This window comes from Cyrtonyx montezumae, unplaced genomic scaffold (assembly GCF_038088225.1).
Source record: "Cyrtonyx montezumae isolate F1298 unplaced genomic scaffold, pur_monq_1.0 scaffold_30, whole genome shotgun sequence".
Classification (NCBI taxonomy): domain Eukaryota; kingdom Metazoa; phylum Chordata; class Aves; order Galliformes; family Odontophoridae; genus Cyrtonyx; species Cyrtonyx montezumae.
In genome coordinates this window covers 645902-671849 of record NW_027072035.1, presented here as the reverse complement: position 1 = coordinate 671849, position 25948 = coordinate 645902, and the positions used below count along the sequence as shown (strand labels likewise).

At 33.9% G+C, this 25948-nt stretch overlaps 1 protein-coding gene across 1 annotated transcript in view; it reads right to left on the bottom strand.

Annotated features, from left to right (window-relative positions):
* The window catches only part of PTPRD (protein tyrosine phosphatase receptor type D), a 568194-nt gene that overhangs the window by 62864 nt on the left and 479382 nt on the right, over positions 1-25948 (bottom strand). Inside the window, exons 21-25 of the mRNA XM_065744335.1 lie at positions 21646-21855; positions 18977-19137; positions 12523-12635; positions 6804-6923; positions 4210-4307 (exon numbers count right to left, since the gene is read on the bottom strand). Coding sequence (XP_065600407.1) covers positions 4210-4307; positions 6804-6923; positions 12523-12635; positions 18977-19137; positions 21646-21855 — 702 coding nt within the window. The remainder of the gene's footprint in view (positions 1-4209; positions 4308-6803; positions 6924-12522; positions 12636-18976; positions 19138-21645; positions 21856-25948) is intronic.

Sequence of the window (25948 nt, the reverse complement as noted above, 5' to 3'; positions counted from 1 at the left end):
CCAAGGTTTATCTTGTTGAAGTTTGAGATATAAAAACATAAATACACTATATTCAGTAAATTGTCTTCTCATCAGAGAACCTTCCAACTAAAAAGTTACAGTAAGACTAAAGAACATGAAACTGTTCAACAGAGTCAAAATACACCTTAAGTTTTCAAAATAATCAGTGTTAAAAACTTGCACTAATTTACAGCCAGATGTGAAAAACTGTAAAATAATACACAGCTTCTCTTATCTTTAAATAACTAGCAGACATACATACACACACACTGTAAATCATGCAGTAACACACAATATTGCAATCTTTGTGTTACTATGCCAGATTGTCACAATTAAAAAAAAGAAAAAAAGAAGAAAAACAGAAAAAAAGAAAAAAAAGTATGATTCTGAATCTAATCCTTTAAGAGTATAAAGCAATGACAGTGGATTCCAGATGACAAGTATCAAACTGTTTTACACAAGACCTAGGAATCTGCTTTGGAGGAATGGATTTTCTGTTCTATGTGACAGGAGGAAATTACTTTAGTAATCTAACACGTGTATTGCATAACATAGGCAGCATCTTAATGTTCTAATTCAGTCTATCTCCATGACAATTCTTTATTGTTAAATTTTAAAGCCTAAGAATGAGATATGATATATAAAGGTCAGTTTCTTGAATACAGTTTTCTGCTTAGCAGCTGTGAAGTCCATATGGAGCCTTGAACTGCATTAAAATCCCTCTGAAACTGACAAAGACAAGAAAAGCTTAAGAATAATATGTTTGGGTCAAGAACCTTCTATATAAGTTAAAGAATATAAAATAAATGTATGATGCAAAGAACATGTTGTGGAAACAAGGTAAAATAACTTTTCAAAGGCTAGACAAGCTAACACTTATGAAAGTAGGATTCTAGAAAATTTATTTATAAGTAGAAGTGAACTTTACTGAGAACTTACCACAGTAAAACTACAAACACTTTGTTCAATAGGTTAATTATAGGTTTAATTAAATTTGGCAATAGTTGTAATTTTTAGGGCTTAGCCTCTATCCTCCCATGAAATCTGTTATGCAAGGTAAAGTTATGAGAGAATGATAAGAATAGAAATCTACTTTGTTCATAATATCTTCCCTTCTAAGGTCCAAGGTAGGAGGATCCCTGAAGAAGACACTATGAAACAGTTTCTTAGTAGGTGTAGAAGAAGGAACTCCTTCAATTAATTGCATCAAAACTTTCAAAACATCATGCCAATGGAAGCTTGTCTACACTAGAGAATATATTCTTCTACCACATCATTATGCAGTTCTTCTCTCCCTCTCCCTCTTCCTTTTCCTCTCCTTTTTTTTTCTTTCCTTTTCTTTTATCTTCTTCCTTTATATATATATATATATATATAATGTTTTTTTACGTGAGAGACAAAGCCTATACTATCTTATAATGTACAGCCTCTTTGTTTTCTGCAACATGTGTTTTCTCAGTTTCTCACATTAACCCTATGTATTCCATTTTGAGCCAAGGTGCAGATGTATGCAATTTGGACATTTACAATCTTTCTCAACTAGATTTCAAGTAGCACAAAAAGGAACACATGAATTCTCATGTTCATAAAATATAAAAAAAAATAACAATAAAACACTCATAAGAAAAAACAAACAAACAGAAAAGATAAAACCCAGCTTTCAGAAGTTTCTGTCATTTAATAGAGATAAGTGAACTTGTATTTCGGACTGTTTGAACAACCCTGTATCCTCTCATGATCTAGGTCTCTAAAGGAGGCATCCAAAAGAGGCCTGGGAGGGCACAAGAAAGTTAGAAAAAATAAGGATAGAGAGAATAAATATGTAGAAGTGACAATATATAGATCTGTGCCTTCTGGGAAAGAAGTAATCAAGCTAGTGAAGAAAGATCATTTTTGGTCAGTTGAAGAGAAACTGGGAATAGGTGTTGAAGGAATACTCTTGCAGAAGATAATGTATGCATATAACATGAAAAGATTATGCAACAAGTAATACTTTCTAAGTAGTAATTAAAGTAAGATACGTAAAAACATATCAAAACACTGCTTTGTTTATAATGGAGCCAGCCAATGAAGCTGATTGAAAAGTGAATGCTTATATGAAATCTGTACATTTATTTTTTATTTTATGATATCGCAAGATTTTCATGACAGCTGTTGAACACTATCAGTCCATTTTATAAGAATTTCATAAATGCAATGTAAGAAATTACATATTGAAAATAAATAATGGTGTGCAAGGAGAAAAAGGAAATTTATATATATATTAAATTATATATATGTGTGACTGCTGATGAAAAATGTTTGTTTCTCTAAATGGGAATTAAATGGAATATTTTATTATTTGCAACAAAAATCCGTGGTTTCCTGATACAAGTTTTACCTTTGCCTTTAATTCATGAAGATGTCCTTTTCATTCTATGTCGCCAGTTCAAACATAATCTGAACTGACAACAACTGAACTATTACCATCTGTGCCTATCTTCGCTTTGATAGTTACTTTTAAGAGACATCAGTGAGGACTGCTGCTGAAAGGCAGGGTCCCAGTCCCCAGCCACAAATGTTCCCACCAGCTCCCTTGTGCTGGCACTACAGCTCACACAGCCATGTGGTAAGCTAGTTCTGGGAACTGATCCAACTGAAAATAGCAAAGAAAAATAAAACAATTAGTTTTCAGCTAAATCTATTTCCTGAGACAATCTTTGAACAGCTGCACATGTGCTCGTGCCAGGATTGGCATAAGAGAAATAACAGGAATGCACAGCCAAGACAGGGAAATGACCTATACTGATCACCAAACTGCAGCCTTAGCATACTGCCTATGCTAGACCACAAAATTAAATAGCAGTGCTTTTCAGCAATTCTTTTTCAAAATGGGTGAACACTAGACTAGTTAGAAACAAAATGGCATTTCTGAAGTTGAGATTTCAATGGTAATACTGGACTATCCCTTGGGCAAACTGATGTGAATAAAGCTTGATGCTGATCTACAGTCGATTACATTTTAATCATTAATGTCTGATTACTCAGACCCAGATTATTTATTTTGTAAATAATAATAATAATAAAAAATGAAATACAGAATGTATAGGGGATGTTTATATAGGTGAAGACTTATGATAATATTGATAACAAGCATTCAGTAATTTAGCACATATTCACACGCTGTAAATGATTAAGATTACATTTTCAAGATGATTTTAATGATTTAATAAGTAAAAAAAGTGTTTTCTTTATTTAGTTGTATTACACTATAAGAAGAATCATACCACCTTTAAAACATGCTCAAGACATGCACTGTACTGGAAATTATACTACATTCCATGAGTTGCAATAACATTCATCATTTATTTGCTACACAGCTATTCCAAGGAATGTGTCTGTACTACAACAGGAAATGATTGTTAAATTGATAGCAAATACTAGTTTTTTTTCTTGTTGAACATACCATTACATAAATTTCCCCATTGAATGCTTTGTATATCTTCATACTTAAGAAAAACTTTTAATGTAGAGGTATGAAAACATATTCCCACATTTTTTTGACTGTGACAGTAAACAAGATCCCTGAGATGCTCTTTAAAAGAGTTTATTTCCATAATTGGTAGACAGTGCAGACATTTTGATATCTAATGAGATTATTTTTCTGAACAGTCCTAACTCTGATCACTGTTTAATTAAATAATCACAAGTTGTGTTTATTACAATAGTATGCATTCATTTTTAACAATTCCTGTCAAGGCTCTAAATACATCACGCATTTACAGGATCTCTCCGTAAAGCAGTCACATGTGTCAGGCAAGTGTAAATTCTTTAATCCTTGAAAAATTAACATAGTGGACTATAATTTCTCCTTTGTGGACTGCATGTATTCTGTCAGCACTTAACAACACAGTGGATAATTTTTTAATAAACCAAGCAGCCTTTAGCTGCAGTGCAGATGCATGGTGGTCCATTAAAATATAATGTGCTGTATCATCTTAGCACTTTTTCACATAAAATCTGCTCAACACATATCTTTACAAAAAGACTGTTAGAAGCAAAGGAGCTACCTCACTGATGTAGTCATCTACAGAGTGGACTTACTTTATCATGGCTTTATTATATAATAACAGCATCACCTTGGTGGATACATATCAGAGATAAGCCTATAGAAACAAAAAGTATGATTTTATTTGATAATTTGAGAGCTGAGAAAATAGAGCAAATTACCTCATACTCCTGTGAGAACTTCAGATTGTCATTTGCTTTCAGTCTTTCAATATGATCTGCAAGTTCCAAGATAGGTATTGGGGGGTGACTGGCCATACCTGTTGGAAAAAAAAGAAGAACCAAATTTAAAATAAACTACAGTGATGGTAGTACTATAGAAATCAGAAAATGTAGTAATTAGAATGGCTAGAAATGTGTAAATAGTAAAGATGTCATATGTGAGAGGAGCAGGCAAATAATTTGTTTACTCAAAGCACGACATGCTCTGGATAGATGAGCTCTGAAGCCAAATTAAAAGAAGTCACCAAGCATACTCCCAAAGCTAACATTCCTAGTGTAAAGGAAAAAGTTACTGTGAGATGAGTCAATGAGGTTAGCTAGGCATGGAGAAATGAGACAGTTAGACCTGATGTCGACCTCTGCTTTGAGTAATGACTCTTTAGGTAATTTCAAACTTCTTCTCCTGCACTATATGAAATGAAAACTGCATTGAATTAGATGAGGAAAGATGAGCTGAGAAACAGACACTGAAAGAGCCCTAAAGGGGAAAGAATTGTATTTTGACAGAAAGCAAAGTGACTTATGCATAATCAAGAAAAACGAACTTGAAGGATGAAGGTTACCAAGGTAACCGGAGACACCTGAACCTGCAAAGGAAATGGTACAAAACAAAGAAAACTCAAACCAACAGAAAACTAACATAAAATTAATGTAAGTAAAATGAAATGGATAGCCTGAGGTTTAAAAATGATGTATCGAGGTCTAGAAGACTGACTATGCATTCTGACTAAATTAAAAATACTGAAAATATTTAATGAAATTTTGAGGTTACTGACATTCACATGCAACTACAAATGACTAGAATAGCATGCATCATTGCTTTTAGACAACAGTCACTGAAGACAAGATCAGACATCAGACAATTAGAGCTTCAAAAATGTTTTCACTAGTAGCAGATTGTAGAAGCAGGGGTTGTACAGTTTAGCTGGACACACATACTGACTGCACTAGTACCTTAAAATATTGTTTATCTACAACCCCATTTATCAACCCCCAGAAGTACCTACAATCTACTTCAGGTGTAAACATCTTTGTCTACTAATGAAGATACTAAGTAAATAAAACTAAGAGCTGGGAAACAGAGAGAGAAATGGGTGAGTAAGAGAGAATAGGGACTGCAAGCAAAAGAAGGACAGAAGAGATATGGGGCCAACTAGCATAATCTGCCAGCAGAAGATCTGACAGGCATAAATTGTGAACATCATTGTTTTAATATGAGTCTCCATCTCGTCCAACTGCTTACATTCTTCTCTTCATGCTTAATTGAAGTTTTCAATTGCTTGTGGGTTATCAGAGCTGGCTAGAAAAAATAAACTAGTGAACCCCAGAATCTCTTGAAATTACAAAAGGAAAACAGTGATGACTCAAGGGGGCTCAAGCTGGAAGCCATGTTGCACAATGTCATTTGCTTTGTCACCATGAATTTTAAGAACATGCCTAAGACAGTTAACTTGCATTTCCTATAATGTAGCTGAAAATGACCATGTGATTACAACACAGTCACACTATAGCTTGTTTTATTTTCTCTCATTCTTTTTCTCTTTTTTCTCTTTTTCCTCTTTTCTTCCTTTTTTCCCTTTCTCCCTTTTTTCCCTTTCTCCTTTTTCTTTTTTTCCTTTCTTCCTTTCCTTTCCTTTCCTTTCCTTTCCTTTCCTTTCCTTTCCTTTCCTTTCCTTTCCTTTCCTTTCCTTTCCTTTCCTTTCCTTTCCTTTCCTTTCCTTTCCTTTCCTTTCCTTTCCTTTCCTTTCCTTTCCTTTCCTTTCCTTTCCTTTCCTTTCCTTTCCTTTCCTTTCCTTTCCTTTCCTTTCCTTTCCTTTCCTTTCCTTTCCTTTCCTTTCCTTTCCTTTCCTTTCCTTTCCTTTCCTTTCCTTTCCTTTCCTTTCCTTTCCTTTCCTTTCCTTTCCTTTCCTTTCCTTTCCTTTCCTTTCCTTTCCTTTCCTTTCTTTTTTCTTCTTTCCTTTCCTTTCTCCTTTCCTTCCTTTTCTTCCCTTTCCTTTCCTTCCTTTCTTTCCTTTTCTTCCTTTCCTTCCTTTCCTACCTTTCCTCTTGATTTCTTCTTTTTTTTTTTTTTACAATTCAAGCATAATACTAATAATGTCCAGCAACACTGACCCCAGTTTATCTGATCCTATAAACATATATATTCGTATCACCTTCATAGCACATATGGGATGTTGAAACATTATTTAAAATAGACATAAAAGCAGTTTGCCAGTCAATAAACAAAACAGAATATTCATCTGTAATAGGGAGATTTAATAGAAATTTCAATTAACAAATCAGTCTATAATGAATTATTTGAATCAATTCTAGTTGTCTAATATTTTATTTGAAATTTCACTTATTCCCAAAAGAGTGTGGGTGACAGATATCTAACAATTAAACTGATTGATCCAGATCAAGCACCCCCATGGAGAATATGTAAGTGGAAAGGCACAAGAGAACTCTAGATTGATCCAGAAATGGAGGTGGACTGATGTACATCTAAAACAGTGCTTGAACAGAGAAAATAATAGAGACAAAGATGTTTAGACCTTTTCGAGCGAATCGTGGGAGAGAGTTATTATCATATAAGGACTGAGTGGTAGTTTGGCTAGAGAGGGAGGACACAGAGCCAATCAGGGAGGCGTAGGGGACTGAATTACTGCTCAAAGCTGCAAAAAGTAAAAGCCAATTGGAAATGGGAAACAAATTAGTAACAGTAGTAGATCACCATAATCAATCAATCTCGTACATACAGGCATTTTAGACATGCACAAAACAGAGTCTGGAAACTCAACTAAGAAGGTGTTTAGAGGTCCAATTACAAAGAAATGAAACCTGTTTTATACATGATGAACCTGACTAAATCACAAGCATCAAAAATATCAATGATTATTTTGCTGCGAAGGACTTTGTTTTGGAAAAATATGCTGATTATCCAGTGCTTTTTAACTGTTTTTATTTATGTGCTCCTCTACATGCCAGCTAACATTCCTAGAGGGAGAATTCATATTAAACATTTCGTGCAAAATGAATCTTGATGTAAAAGTTTCTTTATAAGAAAACTACTAAAAATTTCTGAAACTTGATAATTTTGAGCACATATAACACCCCTCACTCCAGAATTTACTTCAGTCAGTTACATTTAAATGTTTTTGAACTTGCTTCAAATAATATACAGAGCATGCTCTACAAACATGCTAAAAGTAGCTTCTTTCTTAAAAAGTACTGGTAGAGGTCTATTGTTATGTAATCAGTCTGTGAATCATAACAAGCATCATAACAGAATATGCTACGAATGAATGTGTTAAGATCTAAAACTACTTCATGTAAAAGCACAAGGCTCCTACTCAACTTGACTCAAAATCACACCCAAAAAACAGGTAAACACACATTTTTGTGGCTAAAAATAACAAAATACACTTATTTGCTGACATTTCTCCACATAAATCAGCATACGCTACAAAAACACAAAAAGATTTCAGACAAAATACAGTTAAATTTCAACAGGTTTCGTGTCATGCTAGTAAATCAAAAGAAACACCATGCCATATTCATGCTTTAAAACTTTTTTCTTAGGTAAGAAATTAAGGGAAAAGAAACACTGAAAAGCAATCAACAGAAAAAAAAAATACATGCAAAACACAGCTGAAATTGTATTTATAATGAGCTTTTATTTCCAAAATTGGCAGAAGATTGTCAAATTCAATTGATCTTACACAGCCTAGCATGGTAGCCCTTTACATGAATTAAATGAAAATCTATTTTTAAATTACCACATATTAATATCTTCTGATTAATCTGTGGCAGGCATATAACTAAGAAGCGTGGGATACCATGTGTGCCACAATTTTAAGGTACAACTGGGAAAGTAAGGTTAGAATTCACCTACAGTCATTATCCAGGCATTATATTTGCTTAGTGCAATTCCTTCCCTGACTGAAACAAGTGGATGTTTTGGGCCTGTCAATAGTGTGTTGAATTAGGATTTTGTTTTAGTGTCAATAAGGCCTTTAAAAACATCTGTGAAACATACTTATAAATCTGGACATATAGGTTGACATATCCACAATAAATAGGAAATTAGTTAAAAAATAAATATATTGAACAACTGGTAGATTACAGAATACTATCCAGATTAACTTAAAATGGATGTAATATTTTCAGATATATTTCTTTATGAAATGTACTATATTAAAGATTTAAATCAAATGATCACTCTTGCATTTTTAATGCTTGTTTATTATATACTCATTATTCATAGAATGACTTCCACACACCAATATATGTTAAGATGTTGTCCCATCATAAAAAGAGGAAGGAATCAGTAATGGTTGATACTTTCTCTTATCAGAAAAGTAAAATAAAAAACATACATAAAATTTGGACATGGGAAACAGAAAAGATGAAAGATGATCTTGATTTTAGTAGGAATTTGCTATCTATGAAAATTTATCCAGGATGCCTTTAATATAGTAGACAAATCACTAGTAATGTAAATTTTCTCTTAATGTAGAGAGATCTTGTGTACAGAACTAAACTTACAAGCTCTGCAGAAATATATTACTCTGCAATAACTGCTTTTAAAAAGTTAAACACATGCATATAATACTACAAAAAGAAGCCACTTTTTTTTTCCAGAATAATTCTAAGGTGGATTAATTACTCTGTAATGAAAGCAATTCTTCTTGTGTACCAGACTTAGACCTACCAAAATCCCCAGGGAATCAAAGCAGAACATCCCACTCTCAGTGAGCTATAAAAACTCTCTAGAGTGAAAAATAGTCTGAAAAGTTCTCAAACCCTGATCTGAAAATTGCTTAGCTCAACAGAGTGTTGCAAAATCACTGGCAAATATCCAAGGAAAAAAAAATTTTGGAGAGCAGCAGAATCTTAAACTCCACCTTCCAGCTAAGCAAATTTTTATTACATCTATGTTAGATACTAAACAAGTGAAATGTCAGCAATGATTTTTGTTTTTTTTTTGCACTGTGAACCTAAATTTTACTTATGGTGCTTAAATCCTTCAAGTGAGTAAAGTTCACATGCGTGTAAAATACATGTATGATAGTTCACTATGAGAAATCTATTCGCATCTGTTTTTGCTGTGGAGATAAATCTTGGTCCTCTTTCAGCTTATCATCTTGACATGACAAACAGAAATTGTGTACAAAAAACAAGGTAAGAACATTTCTCCTAGGACAGGTAACTAAATCCAGACATCACTTTTTACATTTTTGTTACTTGCACTTTTTACCTATGCAATTCAGAGAATAAGAGAATCAAGAGCATTTAGTTACCTAATGAAAAACAGAATCTTCAATTTGGGACTGCAATAATTTTATTTATTTATTTTTCTTATGTTTCAAAGTATCTTATTTAGTTCATGAGCGATAATGAGATAATTATTTAATTGGCATCCAATTATACAGATTAGTTATAAGCGTGACACGTACTTAAATAAGAAGAAAAAACAGCCATTTTTCAGGAATTATTCAGTTCATTCTTTGTCTGGCAGATTGAAGACTTTCCTCAAGCCATAGCTCTCTCATACCCACTCAAACTATTTAACATCAGTTATTTTTCTCATTTGATGGAACCTATTGTGAGGGCTTAATTATTACCCCTTCTCTATCTTTACTTTCCCACATGGCATAAAGAGTTGAAATTTATGCACCTGGATAATAATGCGGGAAATCCCACATTTTGCAAGAAAGCTGTAGCATGGGAAAAATGTGACTGACTTTCCCTACACCAATTACAGAAGAATAACAGTCTCATAAATGAAATCCCTTATGCTACTGAGAGATTGAGTATTTTCATGTTTACTCAAAGAAAACTTGGCACAGCTGTGATCTACTCACTGGCATATGGACTTATCTAAAAAGTATACTTTTTTGAGTAACACATATGGACATGGGATCTTGTTCTCAGATGCAGAACTGTGGGCTATTCCAAATGTCAAGACAAAATGTCAAATCTTTCTATGGACTTGCTCCATCTACTGAGAAGTAAAGCCAAAAATGAATTTTACTCTTCATGGACAAATTAAGATAGGAAACACCTTAGGCAAGTGAAAGATCAGAGAGGAATGTAATTTCTTATTGATAGGACAAGAAAAAGTGATAAGAAAGCAAGATATTTGCTGGGCTGGTAGTTTTAGAATGTGGATTTTTATTATATCTTCATGTAGAAGTGACAACTTCATTACCAGTACAACATAACTGTTGCCAAAATCACTGCAAGGATATCACTGAAGATAAAACATTTTTTTTTCAATCTTCTTTACTGAGAGTATTTTGCACTTGCAGTTAGAATTTCAAACTTAAAAAGGGATTACTTTTCAAATTATTTTAATAGTTGCATCCGATTTTTTCTTCCTTAAGCTAAAAATATGATTTCCAGAATTTTCAAAAAGAGCTTGTTTAGAAGTCTTTTACAGGATTAAATTTTATGATAACCCTGACTTTTGTCTTTTGTCAGGGTTATTGTCTCATTCTCTTAGACAGTGTTTCTCCCAGTGAGAACTGACAATTTAAATGCGCCTACATAATTTGTATTTTCTTCCCTTGTATTTCTTCAAATCATGGATTCATCATAAACATTTCTGTTCTGTCTTTGGTTTCTTTGTTGCAAGCAACTGGTGCACCTGAAAAACTTCAAGGAAAATGTGGATGCTTCCACAAGTTAAATAAATAGATAATAATAACAACAATAATGTCAAATCATCAATCTTGTCCAAAACCTACAACTTCTCTATTATTTCCTCTATATTTGTCTTGGAAAAGACTTGTTCTGCATGTTACCTAATAGTGTTTTTGTGTGGAGCTGCATAAACATTCCAGCATAACTATCTATCTAAGTTAAATTCATGATGACTTAAACAAAATTGTAACCTAATGCAACTTTAGTGAAATTCTGTTTCTGTGACCGTAAGAATTGTAGATTAACTTCACTGCAGCTGAAATCTCATACTAAGAACAAAGTAATTATCAAGTGTTACACAGCAAGATAAATCTTCTGAGGTAGGATCCCTGGTATTTGGTTGCATGCTGGACATTATAATTGATATGTGTCTAAGTTTTTTTGGAAAAGAATTATAATTTAATTCCTATGTTATACTTTTTTTCCGGTAATTGAATCCTCAATTTTTTGAAAAAAATTTAGAGCAAAGAAAGAGATCTCATACCAGAAATGGATTGCAGATGTTCTTAACTAGCTTCACAGGAAACTGCCAGCTTCCCAAATAAACTACAGTATTGTGAGGAAAAGTATACTTCTTTCAAGTTCTTTTTCAATCAATGAGGTGCCTCAGCTGCTAAAGAGCATTCAGTGTATATTCACTGTACTGGAACACAGTAAGGCAAATCTAAGGCAAGCCTCAGAATACTTTGTTTTCTACCTCTGCCATATGCATTCAGTGTGGATGTTGGGTCTTTAGTCCCAGTTTCACTGTTCTGGTAATCATAATTCTCAGGAAGATTCCGTAAGTAAATAGCATCAGACCAGGACTGTGTGCAATCATATTGCTAACAGAAAAGAAATCTGCTGGAATACAACATGATCAAAATTAAGATAATTTTAAAGACAAAATATCTACTCATAAAGTATTAATAAAATAGCGATACTATTTTAAGCATTTCTTTTATGTTTCTTGACCACAAAACAAAAAAGTTTTTAAGAAAACAATGCTTAATAAATGTAAGTGTAAAGGGCTAGTAAAATATTTGAGAGTCTGTTACTTCAACCTTTCAGAACTCCTGTCATGTTATTTCACTATTTGTTCCATCCTAAGATGGCTTGATTTTAAAAGAAAGGATCCTTTCTCTAGACAGTATGTCTTATCTGCATTTTCTATTTATAGCGTACAAAGAAAAATTAAGGGATATTGATGGATTACTTGATAATGCAACAGATAAGAGGGAAGCTCCTTTACAAAGAGCATATATTCAAAAAACAATAGTTAATAAACAAAGGGATGTGCATTTACTAATAATTTTCTAATTCTCTTTGGTTTAACTTGTAATTTTAGCACAACCACAAAACATATGTGAATTGTGAATCCTTTCTACATAACAATAATTGTATCATGTAAGCTTTGTCTTAAGATATAGAAATTACAGAACAACGTCCAAATCTATCAGATACACATTGGAAAAATACTCATAAGCAAAGTACACATTTTTTAAAATAAACAATCTGTTTTGTAACAGCATAACTAATCAGAGTCTGTGATTACAGAGCTCTTAGTGATATATTACTACCTCTTACCTGGAGTTTGAAAATTAAGGCGTCGCAGCTCCACTGGGTCTGTAGGGTGATGAGAGGGAACTTCTTTGCTGTTTGGTATGCTGCTCTTTCTAGAATCAGAATCAGCCCTCTTCCTGCATGGAAAAGGTGAAGAGATGTATAAATGAGGTGTTAAGTAGACAAACACAAGTATCTGAATTTTTATTGATTAAATTATTAAACACGAGATGTATTCTGAATTTTTTTGATCAATGCAAAGACAAAATAATTACAAATGGTGGACAGGGCAACTGCAATTTGCAATGGCAAAACAAATTTAAATATAGAAATGTTAAATGTTTGGAACACTCTGTTCTAAATCTATCCTCTAGATCATCATCATGGACACTAGAATAATTATCTATTATGAGACATGGAAATAAAAGATTTCACACAGTGTCTATTTTAAAAACTTTAAAGATTTGTTACACCTTTATTAAAAAGTTACTTCCACTTCAGCATGTAATTAAAAAAATATTCACTGAATACTTAATGTCTTCACTGCTTGCAAAATAATCTGCATTCTGGCATTTTGATGACAGAGACATAAAAGGCACCTGGTCCTTTCATGTTCTAGGAAGTAAGAATCTGCTCTATTGAGCTCTATTGAGCTGCATTTCACTTCATGCATCTGTTCAAGGTTCAGATTCTACCTGAACATTTCTCATCAAGTTTTTCACTGAAAATTTAGAATTCTTGTCAGTCTGTTTAAATGTGGGAAAAAGAGGAGGAAAAAATAGACATCTCATCTATGCCTCCATTTATCTAGCGTGAAGTAGAGTCCACAGGTATTCTGAGTATGACTGTTTTGGTAAAACAGACTCCTGTCACTTGAGGGTATTTCTGCTGCAGAACACAGAAAACTGTATTTCATAAAGAATATCTAATTGTTTGAATTTCCACTCAGGAACCTGGAAATTTAATGTTGAATTTCAAGTGGAATACCTCTTCCTTAATCCTCTGTGAATTTCTGAATGAAAAAGCAAATTGGCTGAAATTCGTAATGAAATATAAAATGAATACAGAAACAGCAGCAAATAACTATTTTTCTGAAAACAGGACTTCAATGTTTCTAAGATTTTCTATGGCTAAATCTTTTCCAGGTTTACAGCACTTGGTCTAATGCATCACTTCTCTACTGTTTTGTTTTATTTTCTGTTGCACTCACAATGTGGCAATGCTAAATCTGTTATTAGTCTGCTGGGCTCCACTCTTAACAATGCTCTGATTGATCTCTCCCTTTTTCTTGAAATAATGAACACCCGTTGCCATCTTGCGAAAAGTGGATCCAACAAGATGTCTTCCAACAGGAAGAATATGCAGACAACCAAACAGCAATATTGCTGAAGAAATTCTTACCATCTGTTGTTTGAAAGTAACCTAATATTATAAAAAGAAAAAAGTTTTCTTGATAAAAATATATAAAATCTTATCAGTTGTATTAACCTCTCTTAAGTAAAAAATATGCAGCCTTAAATCTGATTCCCTAAAAAAAAAAAGAAATTACCATTTGAAATTTGTTTTACGTCTGATCCTGACTATCATAAAGCAGAACAATGCTCTAGTGTTTTTTTTTTTTCTTTTTGAAGAAAGGCGAAGAAAGGCAGCTTTCCATTTTCAAAGAGTATTTTTACCCTTTTTTTCCTACTTCTGATGTCTAGGGATTAGTGGAGCTGTTCAGAGACAACATTCATTACCTATCTTCCACTTGCAAGTGAGTTCTAGGCAGCACAATTTCCTATTCACCTTTGAAAAGCACTAGAATTTCTTCTAATCATGTACATGAGTATTTTGAACAGCAGAAAAGTTTACTGTTAACATGCTTAGGACCATTCTGTCTTTTGTATATTTTCAGATTACGCAAAGAAGTAATAACTGTTTCAGCTGGAAAAAGTCCTATCAGGACAAATGAGCTCGTGGCAACATTATGACTCGTATAAGCATGTCATCACTTAATCTACGTATAAGGAGCACTATGGGGTTCTTTAGGACAACTCTCACTTCAACCACAAAAACACGTTCATTCAGCAGCTATTGTTATATAAAATAACTGTTTTAACTTAATGAAAACACAAATAAAAGCATATGTACATAATGCAACTCTGCTATTTCATGGAAATATACCCGATGTAGGCAAAAAAAACCAAACCAAAACAAAAAAATAGTTTTGAAAATTGGCTGTATTTCTAAGCTAATTTCAGTACAATAAGATATAATGTTGCAACTGCCTTCATACTGATATACTACTGTCTACTTCATTTAGATTGACAGATGCACTGTTTTTTTAAATCATTATTATGATAACTTTTTTCCCTTTCTCTCTTCTCCAGCTACCCCTTTTCTAGGCAAAATGAAAGGTAAGTATTGTTCAGTTCTCACCTGTCAGGTTTACTACTCCGTTTTAATGCAGCAAAGAGGAGAGAAAATGCTAAATGTTGGTTTACCATCAGAAAACAGGTTAAACATGGCAACAGGAAGTATAAGGAATTTTGACACACAATAAAGATATATAACTAACCCAAAAAATGAAATGACAGTTTGGAAGCAAAGAATAAGTAGAAGATACATGTAAAATCAAAGGAAATATTTTGTTGAATAAAAATATGTGTTTTAGACATTGTGTAAAAAGTAATTCCACATCTAATTTTAGCCAGTGAAATACTGGAGAATAGATGCTTATTTAGAGCTATAAAAAAATGAACATTAAGTAGATAAATGAATCCTCTCTAACACATCAGTTTTTTCTCTTAGAGTAGGGAGACAAGGGGAGGAAAGGGAGAAAATAGGTTGGTGGGGGATATGGGATAAAGAGAAGGAGTAAAAGAGAGAAGGAGGAAAAGGAAAGGAAAAAAACAAGGTTAAATACATAAGATTGTCTCATATTAGATGAAAGAAAAAGAGAGAGAGAGAGAAAAGAAAACCTTTAAAGCCATTTTACAGTAACATAACCAGAAAATACTTTAATGATACCTTGAAAAGTAAGGTTATCATAAATATTTCTCTGGGAAGTATTACACACCTTTTCAGACTTGAAGAAACTGGAATCACATGTTCAAAAGTGAACTGGAAGGACTTACTGCATGTTTGACTAAGCTATATGGTGCAGCAGGGCTTTATCAAAATGAGTTTAGGATACTTCAAATAACAGTCCTCATAACAGGTATGCATTGCTTCTAGACAACTTTGGCTATGCCATCTCTAAATCTAGGTAAGTGTTTGCTTTTGTTCGAGATTTTGTTTATAAACATTATTTTGTGTATTCTACTGCATGTTGGTACCAGCAAAAAACATATTTTCTAGAGGACAACAACATGACCAAAAAGAATGTGATTAGTTAATTTACCTTGATCCCTAAATCCGATTGCTTATATTTAAGTATAACATATTCAAGACATACTCTCAAATAATTATCTCCCCAATACCATTGTTACAATGCCAGAGAATACTGAACTTGTCTCTGGCCAAATTTGTTGACATATCAACTCCAGAAAGACAGGTAACTTGTTAACTTGGTAAAAAGCTGTTATTACTGTGAAGGTGATCAAACAACAGAAGAAATTGCTCACAGTGGTTATGAAATTTCCATCCTTAGAGATACTGAAACTCTCTTGGAAAAGTCCCTGCAAAAAATGCTGAAGCTGAGTGGTGGTAATGGGCAGTCTTGAGGAGTGTGGCCTTGTGGTTTCATGAATCTGTAAGCATTTCTACAAACTGAATATTAACCAGCTGCTGTCATGGTGGATATATTGCACATATATCCAATGAGAACAAAATGTGTTCTTCAATGATTTCTCCATATATTACTATCAAGTAATAAATTGTGGTGAACTTTTGTCTTTATTCTGATACATGATTCAAAAATCATTTTAAGTGATTTCTTTGAGCTTTGAACAAGTGTTAATGCTGAGGTAACAATTTTTATACAAGCTGACAAATAAATAACAAAGAGTTCATTCATGCACTCCAAGTCTTTGGGCAACTAAAATTTGCTTCACAATAAGTAGAAAAATTATCCATACTATCTGAGATACTATCTGCTTTAAATGAATGTCAGACTTCCCATTTAAAAGGAATGTTAAAAATTTTAGTTATCATTACTCTCTAACTGAAATTAAAACGTGAAAGCAATATTGCAAATTATGAATTATTTTCATATGAATTTCTACAGGCTAAGGGAATTAAATACAATTAATTAATTATTAATTAATAAATTAGTTGTTAATTATTTTAGTTACAATTTTTATACTTAAAAGATATACTCATTTTCTTCTCACTACTATATCTCTTCAATTATTTTTTCAGACAATTTAATCAATTAGACCTCTTGTCCTTTGTTTTCCTCCCTCTTTCTCATATCTATTACCTTGAACTTTGGTTGTTCTCTCTTTCCACAATTGATTTCATAAATAAATAAATAAATAGATAGAATTTGTTGATTTTTATAAAATCAGCTGAGAATTATCTTGCTAAGTATTTTGACATCAGAAGAAGCAGATATGGATTAAAAATAAATAAAAACCCAACAGTTTAATTTATTTTAATATTGTTTCCAGTTTAATAATTCACTTGTCTTATCATAATGACACGTTATAAAGACTTAGTTATAATTCAAAATAAAATATTTTTATTTAATCTAATGAAAATTACAAATGTTAGGACTATTCTGTCATTTCTTCAATATAAAAATTATTGAGTTATTTTCATGGAACTAGCTTCTCTAGATCAAATGCTAAATCTCCGTTGTGAAGAGCTATTCCTGCACTGAAACACTGCATGTCATTCACCCTCTGTATAGACACACTTAAAAAATCTATATTCTTACTTACTCTACCCATTCTTGCTGTTAAACAAAGCAATTCAGATTTGTTAGTGTGTCACTCTGCTCTCCGAACACATTACTTCAGAATTTCATGTTCCATTGTTAGGCTGTCTTCATTAATAAAAATTTAGAGGATCTCACAGTAGAAAAAGGTATCTTCAAATTCTTTCTTATTTTCTGTTGCAACTCAACTCCTTGGTATGGTTGAGCTTAGACTGGTAAAACTGCAATCATAATTGCTAAGAGAGAATTTTCTAAAATAATAATAATATTGAAAAAAAAAAAAAGAACACCAACATATGCAAATTTTCCTAAACAGTTCTATTACATAACAGTTATCCAACTATCCATCAGTAGTAAATAACACATGGAAAATGTATCCCCCATTTTTTATTTATGACAATCCCTTCATACTATCTGTGATAAATTTCATCTGTTCATTTGTGGAATATACCTATGATTTTTCATTAGTAGAATTGAAAGTTTTTATTATAGTTCTACAATCAGTATGTCCTGAAAAAATTACACATCTGCTTTATATGTCATTGTTTGGATTTCTTAAAATAATTGGAAGTTAAGAGTATTTCTCTTTTAGTGCATCTCTAATGACTAGTTTATAAAGTGACAAAAACAAATAGTCTATTGCTGGCTACACAGTTGGAATGACTGAGATAGTAGGCAGCAATAAAAACCATCAGGACAATAATGCGTTTGCAAACTACAAACTGTCTAGAACACTTCTATATGATTACAGTCTTAAAATATGTCCTAATAAAGCAAAAATTATTCCCCATACACTCCATAATCCATTAAAGACATAGTTACACCATCTTTGTAGTGTTTTTCAAACTATGTCCTATCAATATTTTTAAAAAATATACTAGGAAAAATATATAAATATTAAAATCTACTTTGTGTTTTTGATTTACTATCTTGACCTGTTTGAACTTATTTACACTGTAAAATATTGCTGACAATAAGTTAAGGTATCATATGATTTTCATATATTAAATTCTAAGCTCATTGAAAGTTCTTTGAATAATAGCTATCTACACCTGTGTTATGCACAGTGGAAGAAGTGAAGTTCGATTGTAGAGTTAGTAGAAAACAGCTACTGATGTTTTTTCAATCTCTCAATTGAGAGATTCAAATTCATAACAACTTACTGCTAAATTAAGGTCAACTGTCAGAAGTGAAAACTTGAATTACTGGAGTGGAGATGAAAATCATGCTTAAAATCATCCTGAATGTAACCCCTATTGTACTGCATTTAAATTTACTCTGTAATTTTAAATGAGTTAATTTGTATATATTTATATGCAAGAGCATATTGTCTTTACAAATGTGTAAAAAGGAAGCAATATTGAAATGCAGAAATGGTAATAGAGTGACATCAGTAGAAAAAAATATATTCACATAGCTGTAATGATTGGAAACTTTCAGTCAGAAATCTAAAATATCTACAGTGTTCTTAGAATCATTAATAAATACAGTTATATCTTGACATTGTGACAGTTACAATTGTAATGCAAATAACATAGTGTGGAAAACTACCGTAAAATAATGAATATAGCAGGAAGGTATGCACGTGGTAAGAAAACTGAAAGGTAAACCTACCTTTTATAAAGAAGTATCGCTATAACGATACAGATGATAAATACCACTGCAAGAACTGGTCCTACAACCCAAATCAAGCCTTCTTCCTCATCTGTAATTGGTTGAGGATCAAGATCCATGGACACAACAGGATCAGAATATGGACTGGTTGCATACATAGTCTGTACAAATAAAATGAATTCTTCTTAATAATAAAGGCATTTGTTTAAAATACTTGCCCAGATCTGAAGTAAACTCACACAAAATAGAGATGCAAAGAACACAGCAATGAAAAGCTGCTATTTTTCTACAAGCTAGGCAGTTCATAAACTTGCAGTCTGAATGCTGTGCTGTTATTACATCTTTATTTTGTGCTCTACATATGGTCTACTGAAAAATGAGGTAACAGCATAGTTTTTCACATAATACTCTGCAGCAGTATTCTGAAAGGCACACCAATGTTACAAAAAGAAGTATACTTTACCTTTCATTTGGCCTTTCTTCTTTCCACAGTAGCTGCGACAGCATCAGAGTTTAAGGAGAGACAACTAACAGCAGCAAAGCTGAGGCACTTATGCTAGCTGGTGAACATGACGACAATGTTCATCTATTCTCTTTTGCCAGACTTGACATCAGGCATCACAGGTCTGTGATATCTTTCCAGAATCTGGGGAATCTGTATGTTTTATTCCTTCAACTGCTGAGCTGGTTGAGACATTTTCTCAGCCTCAGTGTACTCAAACTATACAAAAAAACTTACATTGCTACAGTAAAGAAATGCTTTGTATTCAGCCTCTGCATTTGGAGCAGTCAGAAAAATGCTACAGAGGGACTGCAGTTTAAGTGTTTCTTAATGGTACTCCAATATGCAAACTGGACTTTGAATCACAGACTAAAGCTGTATACCAACTGTTTAGAACCTTCGGAATGGAGCACCTTAAGTATTTTCTGAGTTTCCAGGAGATACTTATTTTATTTTCAACTAAATCTACGTATCCAAAAGTGTACAAATTGTAACAATTTCTTCATAGTGTATAATTAATTATACACTGTTATTATTTAATAAAAATAAGTGTAGAGTCTTGCATCTAGGGAGGAATAACTGCATGTACTGGTACAGGTTGGGGATGATCTGCTGCAGAGGAGCTCTGAGGAAAGGAACCTGGGTGTCCTGGTGGACGACAGGCTGGTCATGAGCCAGCAGTGTGGACCCAAGAGGGCCAATGGAATCCTGGGGTGCATTGAAAAGAGCATGGTTAGCATCCTCTCCCTCTACTCTGCCCCGGTGAGGCCTCACCTGGAGAACTGTGGTCAGTTCTGGGCTCCCTGGTACAAAAAAGACTGGGATCTCCTTGAAAGAGTTCAGCAAAGGGCTACAAAGATGATAAAGGGTGTGGAATAGCTCTCTTATGAGAAGTGGCTGAGGGACCGGGATCTGTTCAGCCTTGAGTAAAGAAGACTCAGAGGGGATCTGACCCATGTCTATAGATATCTAAGGAGCTGGAGGCCAAAGGACGAGGCTGAACTTTTCTCAGTGGTGTGTGGTGATAGGATAAGGGGAAATGGCCACAAACTGAGGCATATGAAGTTCCACACAAATGTGCGTGGGAACTGCCTCACAATGTAGGGATGGAGCACTGGCACAGGCTGCACAGGGAGGTGGTGGAGTCTCCTCTGGAGACACCTACCTGTGCAACCTTATTTAGAGAGTTGCTTTGGCAGAGGGGCTGGACTCAGTGATCTCTAGAGATCCCTTCCAACCCCTACAATTCTGAGATCCTGGGATTCCATGATTAGGTAAACTCAACTGACATCAAAAAGAAATTGTAAGATTGTAAAACACAGGAAGCATTTGATTAGTATTCAGAATATTAGTGTGGTAGTTCAAGTGGCTGTGCCAGAAAATGTATGTAAGATGTGGTAACCAACTAGAAAGAGAACTTTTTACATTGCGTATGCTAAAATCTTAACAAGCATTAAAACAGTTTTATTCTTCTTTTTCTTTCTGTTCCCTCCATCTCTCTCCCCTTCCTTTCTCTTCTTCCCTTTATCTCCCTTCTCCTTTCCCTCTGTCTGTCTTTCATCTTCTTTCTTTTTCCCCCATATATTACACACCTATTAACAGCACAAATGGAAATAAATACAAAACTAATTACACAAAGAGAAATGATAGCTCATTATTTAAATCACCTCAGAAATTTTCCTTGAATTCTTTTCTTACATTCTAGCAACTCATCGATAAAGCTGTCAGGAAATTATTGTAATTAAAAACAGTAGCTGTGTATATCTCCAATTCAACTTATCTTTCCAAGAATCCTGCATATCCAATATCACTAATTGAGCGTAGTCCTAAGTCAACAAAGAAACTCTTTTTCAAAGACATTGAGAAAGATACTGCTGTAAAGTTCATGCCTCAGAACCTGTGCCAATGAACACAAACAGCAAAGCATGTACTTTGCAAAGTATCAAAGTACAGCTTACTAAAGGTGATCCTAAGCTTTTTGCACTGAAGTAACACATCAAGGTGCACACAACATAAGTAAATTCAAGGACTTAGTTGGAAATCAGCAAAGAAGCATTAACTTTAGACATGCGCTTCTGTGAGCACTGACGAAATGTGTTAATGATTTATATATGATAATAATGTTATTGGAAGGTAATTTTGGGACTGAAATTAGTGATTAACTTACAGATTCGGAGTGCTCCATTACAGCCAACACAAAGAAGACATATTCTTGACCACTTTGCAGTTGTTTATTTTCAAAACCACCATAATGCTTCTTATCCCCCAGTGTGAACTCCGTAGGAAGAACTTCAAAGTGAGCTGCAATATATGGCTTTAACTCAACTTCCCTCCCAAAACGAATGCTTCTGCGTTTCCTAGCTATCTCCTTCAGCAGCTGAACAAAGAAGGAAAGGGAAAAAAGAGAGAAAGCAATAGCAGAAAGATATGTGTAAGCAATTTTAAGGTAACATATTATCATGGTAATGAGAACATTTAATGCATCTAATGAATTTAATGCAACTACAAAAACACAGTTAATCTACATTACATGGGGCATATAAGTATCACTAAATGAGTTCTTGCAAATTTTTCTTACCATCCTTGTTAAGATTCTATGTAGCGAATATATTACCCATATTACAAACACAGGGCAATTAAATTAATTTTCAGTGTCTGATATTCTTGTATCTTGCATAAATAAATGAATAAATATAAATATAAAACTATAATGTTCTTTTTTTTTTTGAAGATATATGCATACCTTCTTTTTACATATACATAGATGAAAATTGGTTAATTAATAATGCTTTCTTCATCCATATAAATATAAAATGTATTCTTTTATTTTCTGTATGATACAATAAAACTAATATGATGTGATTGTTTAAAAAGCAATAACAAAAAATCAATCAATAGTAAGTGTGCTGCAGAAACATTTTGGGAAGATTTTGTAAAAATATCTTCCATCTCAAACATGAAACTCCCATTCTTTTTATTTCAAATGTATGAGAAATTGTGTGCTTCATGATAAGTTCAAACAATGGTTTATTGATGAGAATGAGTAGCAGGACCTATGAATAATAAAACCTCTTTCCTTCTGATAAACTAGAAAAAAAGAACTACCAAATTACCACACACAACTACACTTCAGATTTAACTACATATTCTGACTTTCAAAATGTCACTTTTTGAATATTTCTACTGATTAGCAAATCTGGAATGTATATCAGCAGATTATCAATAATATTAAAAACTAGGCTCAAATTTGTAAAACAGATACTAATTAATAATGGGATGGAAGCTTATCTGTTATAGTCCTTTGAGTTACTCATTAAATCAGATAAATGCTTATTCAATACTTTTTATCACCTGAGATATAAGAATATACAACAAATATTAATCTGATTTGTTTATGAGAAGCCTGAACTTTTCCTGGATGATAAGTGATGACTTCCAAGTCTGCTGACCTGTTCCACCCATTTTTCACTTCAAAACTTATTCAGTGTCCTGTAGATTGAACTTGTAATCATAGATTTTTCCAAGGTGAGACAGTTCTTTGAGGCTTTTCAGCATACAAACAATCCTAATACAATTGTACACATTTTCTTGTTAGGAGGAGGAGACGAATGTTTAGAGTTAGACAGAGATAAATAGAAAGAAGATTAAAATGAAATTTCCACTATGTATGTTCATTGAAATGTCATGTTCATTCTCTTTGTCAGGGAAGACCTCTATTACCTCTTCAGTCTTATGCTCCTAGTTAATTAGCTTCTTCCTTCCCTTCCCTACTTGAGTGCTGTCTTGCAACTATCATATTAAAAAATATGACGCAGATAAAATAATCTGCTATTTACTCTCCTAATTACTTCAATACTCCTTCTCATTAGAGTGTACGTTTCAAAAATGAGCTGTAGATAGACATGGAAACAAGCTTAGATCCAAACATAGACTTATAGAGTCACAGAATCATTAAGGATGGAAAAGACCTCCAAGACCACTTAGTCCAACCATCAATCTATCACCACCATGCCCACTAAATCATGTCCCTCAGAGCCACATCTATAATTTTCTTGAAAATCTCCAGACATAGTGACTTCTGGGCAGACACTTTTAATGCTTTACCACTATTTCTCAGAGCAAATTTCTCCTAATATCCAACATGAACTTCCTGTGGCACAACTCAAGAACCTCTTGTCATTGCCACTACCTCATTTCAGGCAGCTGTAGAGAGCAATAAGGTCTCTCCTGAGCATCCTCTTCTCCACATTATACAATCCCAGTTCCCTCGCTGCTCTTCATAAGACATATGCTCTAGACTAGCTTTGTTGCCCTTCTCTGGATACACTCCAGGGCCTCAATATTTTACTTGCCGTGAGCAGTCCAAAGCTGACCATAGTACTAAAGGTGAGGCCTCACTAATGCATAATACAGAGGAAAAATCACCTCTCATCTCCAGATGACTACTCAATTGCTGATAAAAGCCAGATTGCTATTGGCCTTCTTGGCTACCTAGGTGCACTACTGGGTCATGTTCAGCTGGTTTTCAATTAACACCCACAGATCCTCTACTCTGTTCATCATGCTAGACATTCTCTGAAGTCTATACTGTTCCATGGCATCGTTGTGACTAAAGTGCAGGTCTTGTTGAAGTTCATCCCATTGGCTTCACCCCACTGATTCAGGCTCTCTAAATCCACCTGTTGGGCATTCCTACACCCAGCCGGTCAACACTTCCTGCCAACTCAGTGCCATCCACAAGTTTACTGAAGGTGTACTCAATTCCCTTGTTCAGATCATCAATAAAAATAAAATAGGGATCACGGCAGGGAAACATCAATTTTGACCCGTCATTAGCCATACTTAATTCTGTCCACCACCACTCTCTGGTCTTGGCTGCAAAATACAAGCAGATTTTTCACCCAGTGACAAGTACAGATGTCCAAGTCATGGACTACAACTTCTCCAGGAGAATATTGTGGGAGACTGAGCCAAAGGCTTCACTAAAATCTAGACAAATTACATCCACAATCTTTCTCTCATCCCTTAGGTGTTTCACCTGATTATAGGAGATCCAGTTGGTTAAGCAGAGCCTGGCTTTCACAAACCCATGCTGTCTGGGCTTGATCACCCCTACTTGTCCTCCCATGCTATATGATTGAATTGAAAGTAATCTTCTCCATGACCTTCACCAATAGTCAGGTCAGGTTGACAGGCTTATAGATCCTGAGATCTTCTGATCCTTCCTGTAGATGGGTGTCACATTAGCAAGTTTTCAGTGACCTGAGACATCCTTGATTAACCAGAAATGCTGACAGGTGATGCAAAGTAGCTTATAATTCAGTTTTCTCTGCTTCCATGATACCCCTGGGTGGATCTAATCTGGCAACATGAAGTTATGACAGTGCATGTGAACTGTCTTAACTTAGAAAATTTAGGGTATGTAGATAACAATGTATGGTTTTCTGCTTTCCAGCTCAGATCTAATACTGAGTCTGTTCTCTTGTAGAGTTTTTGCATTCATTTAACTGTACTAACTCCCTTGTTTCAGCTAAAAAACTAATACACTGGAATGGATCTCCTGAGGAAAAAAAAAAAAAAAAAAGCCAAAATTTGACATTAGAAATCATCTTAATCACTGGAGGACTTCATTGGAGTCAACAGTCCATATTTCTCCTCACAAAGAGCTTTATGAGCAGCTAGAGAAAGTTTTCATGGTATAAGAATGATGTCTGAAGAAAAGTGTAATATGGTAATATTAAGAAGGATTCCATGCAGTTACTTTACAGAATGTTTCTTTCATATCTGTTCTAGTTTCTTATATCATAAATAATGTTACTAAGGGCAGAACATGAGGCAGAGTCCAATCAAAATGCACTGAAAAGCCCTTAATAAAATAATGTATTTGTATGAAGCCATCTTTTAGAAAGATGGCTGAGCACTAACTACACTTAGGTCTCCTGAAACAGATGGGTATATCTTCAGAAAACAACAGTGTGATATTTGTATGTAGGCTGTTCTGAACATAATGTCTATTTGTTTCTATGGAAATGGCAACAGATACAAAGTGCACAATAACACTGTGAGACAGTAAATACTCAGCTACAAAACACCGTTTTTCAGTGCAGTCATCACAATTACCTATACATTTTTTGCCAACAATGAACAAAAGTCTACATTATGTGCTCACAGAAATCTACAGTTGTTTGTGATGTGGCTGGTCTTTCACATTGCTATCACCACAGATGAAATGCTCAACACACCATCTCATGGTGCTGACATCCACTGTTTGGTCTCCATAAATCTTCTGCAAGCACTGATGAATTCAAAAGAGTTCAGTTTTTCTTAATTCCGCATGACAAGAAAATGTTACAGAATATTTGCGGGAAGGTTCAATCTCTAATTGCCATACCTTGTCTGACATTGCGAGTCAATATAATAAAATAGAAGACGTTACTTTCAGAGCAGACCTTGTACTAATTTGAAGCCAG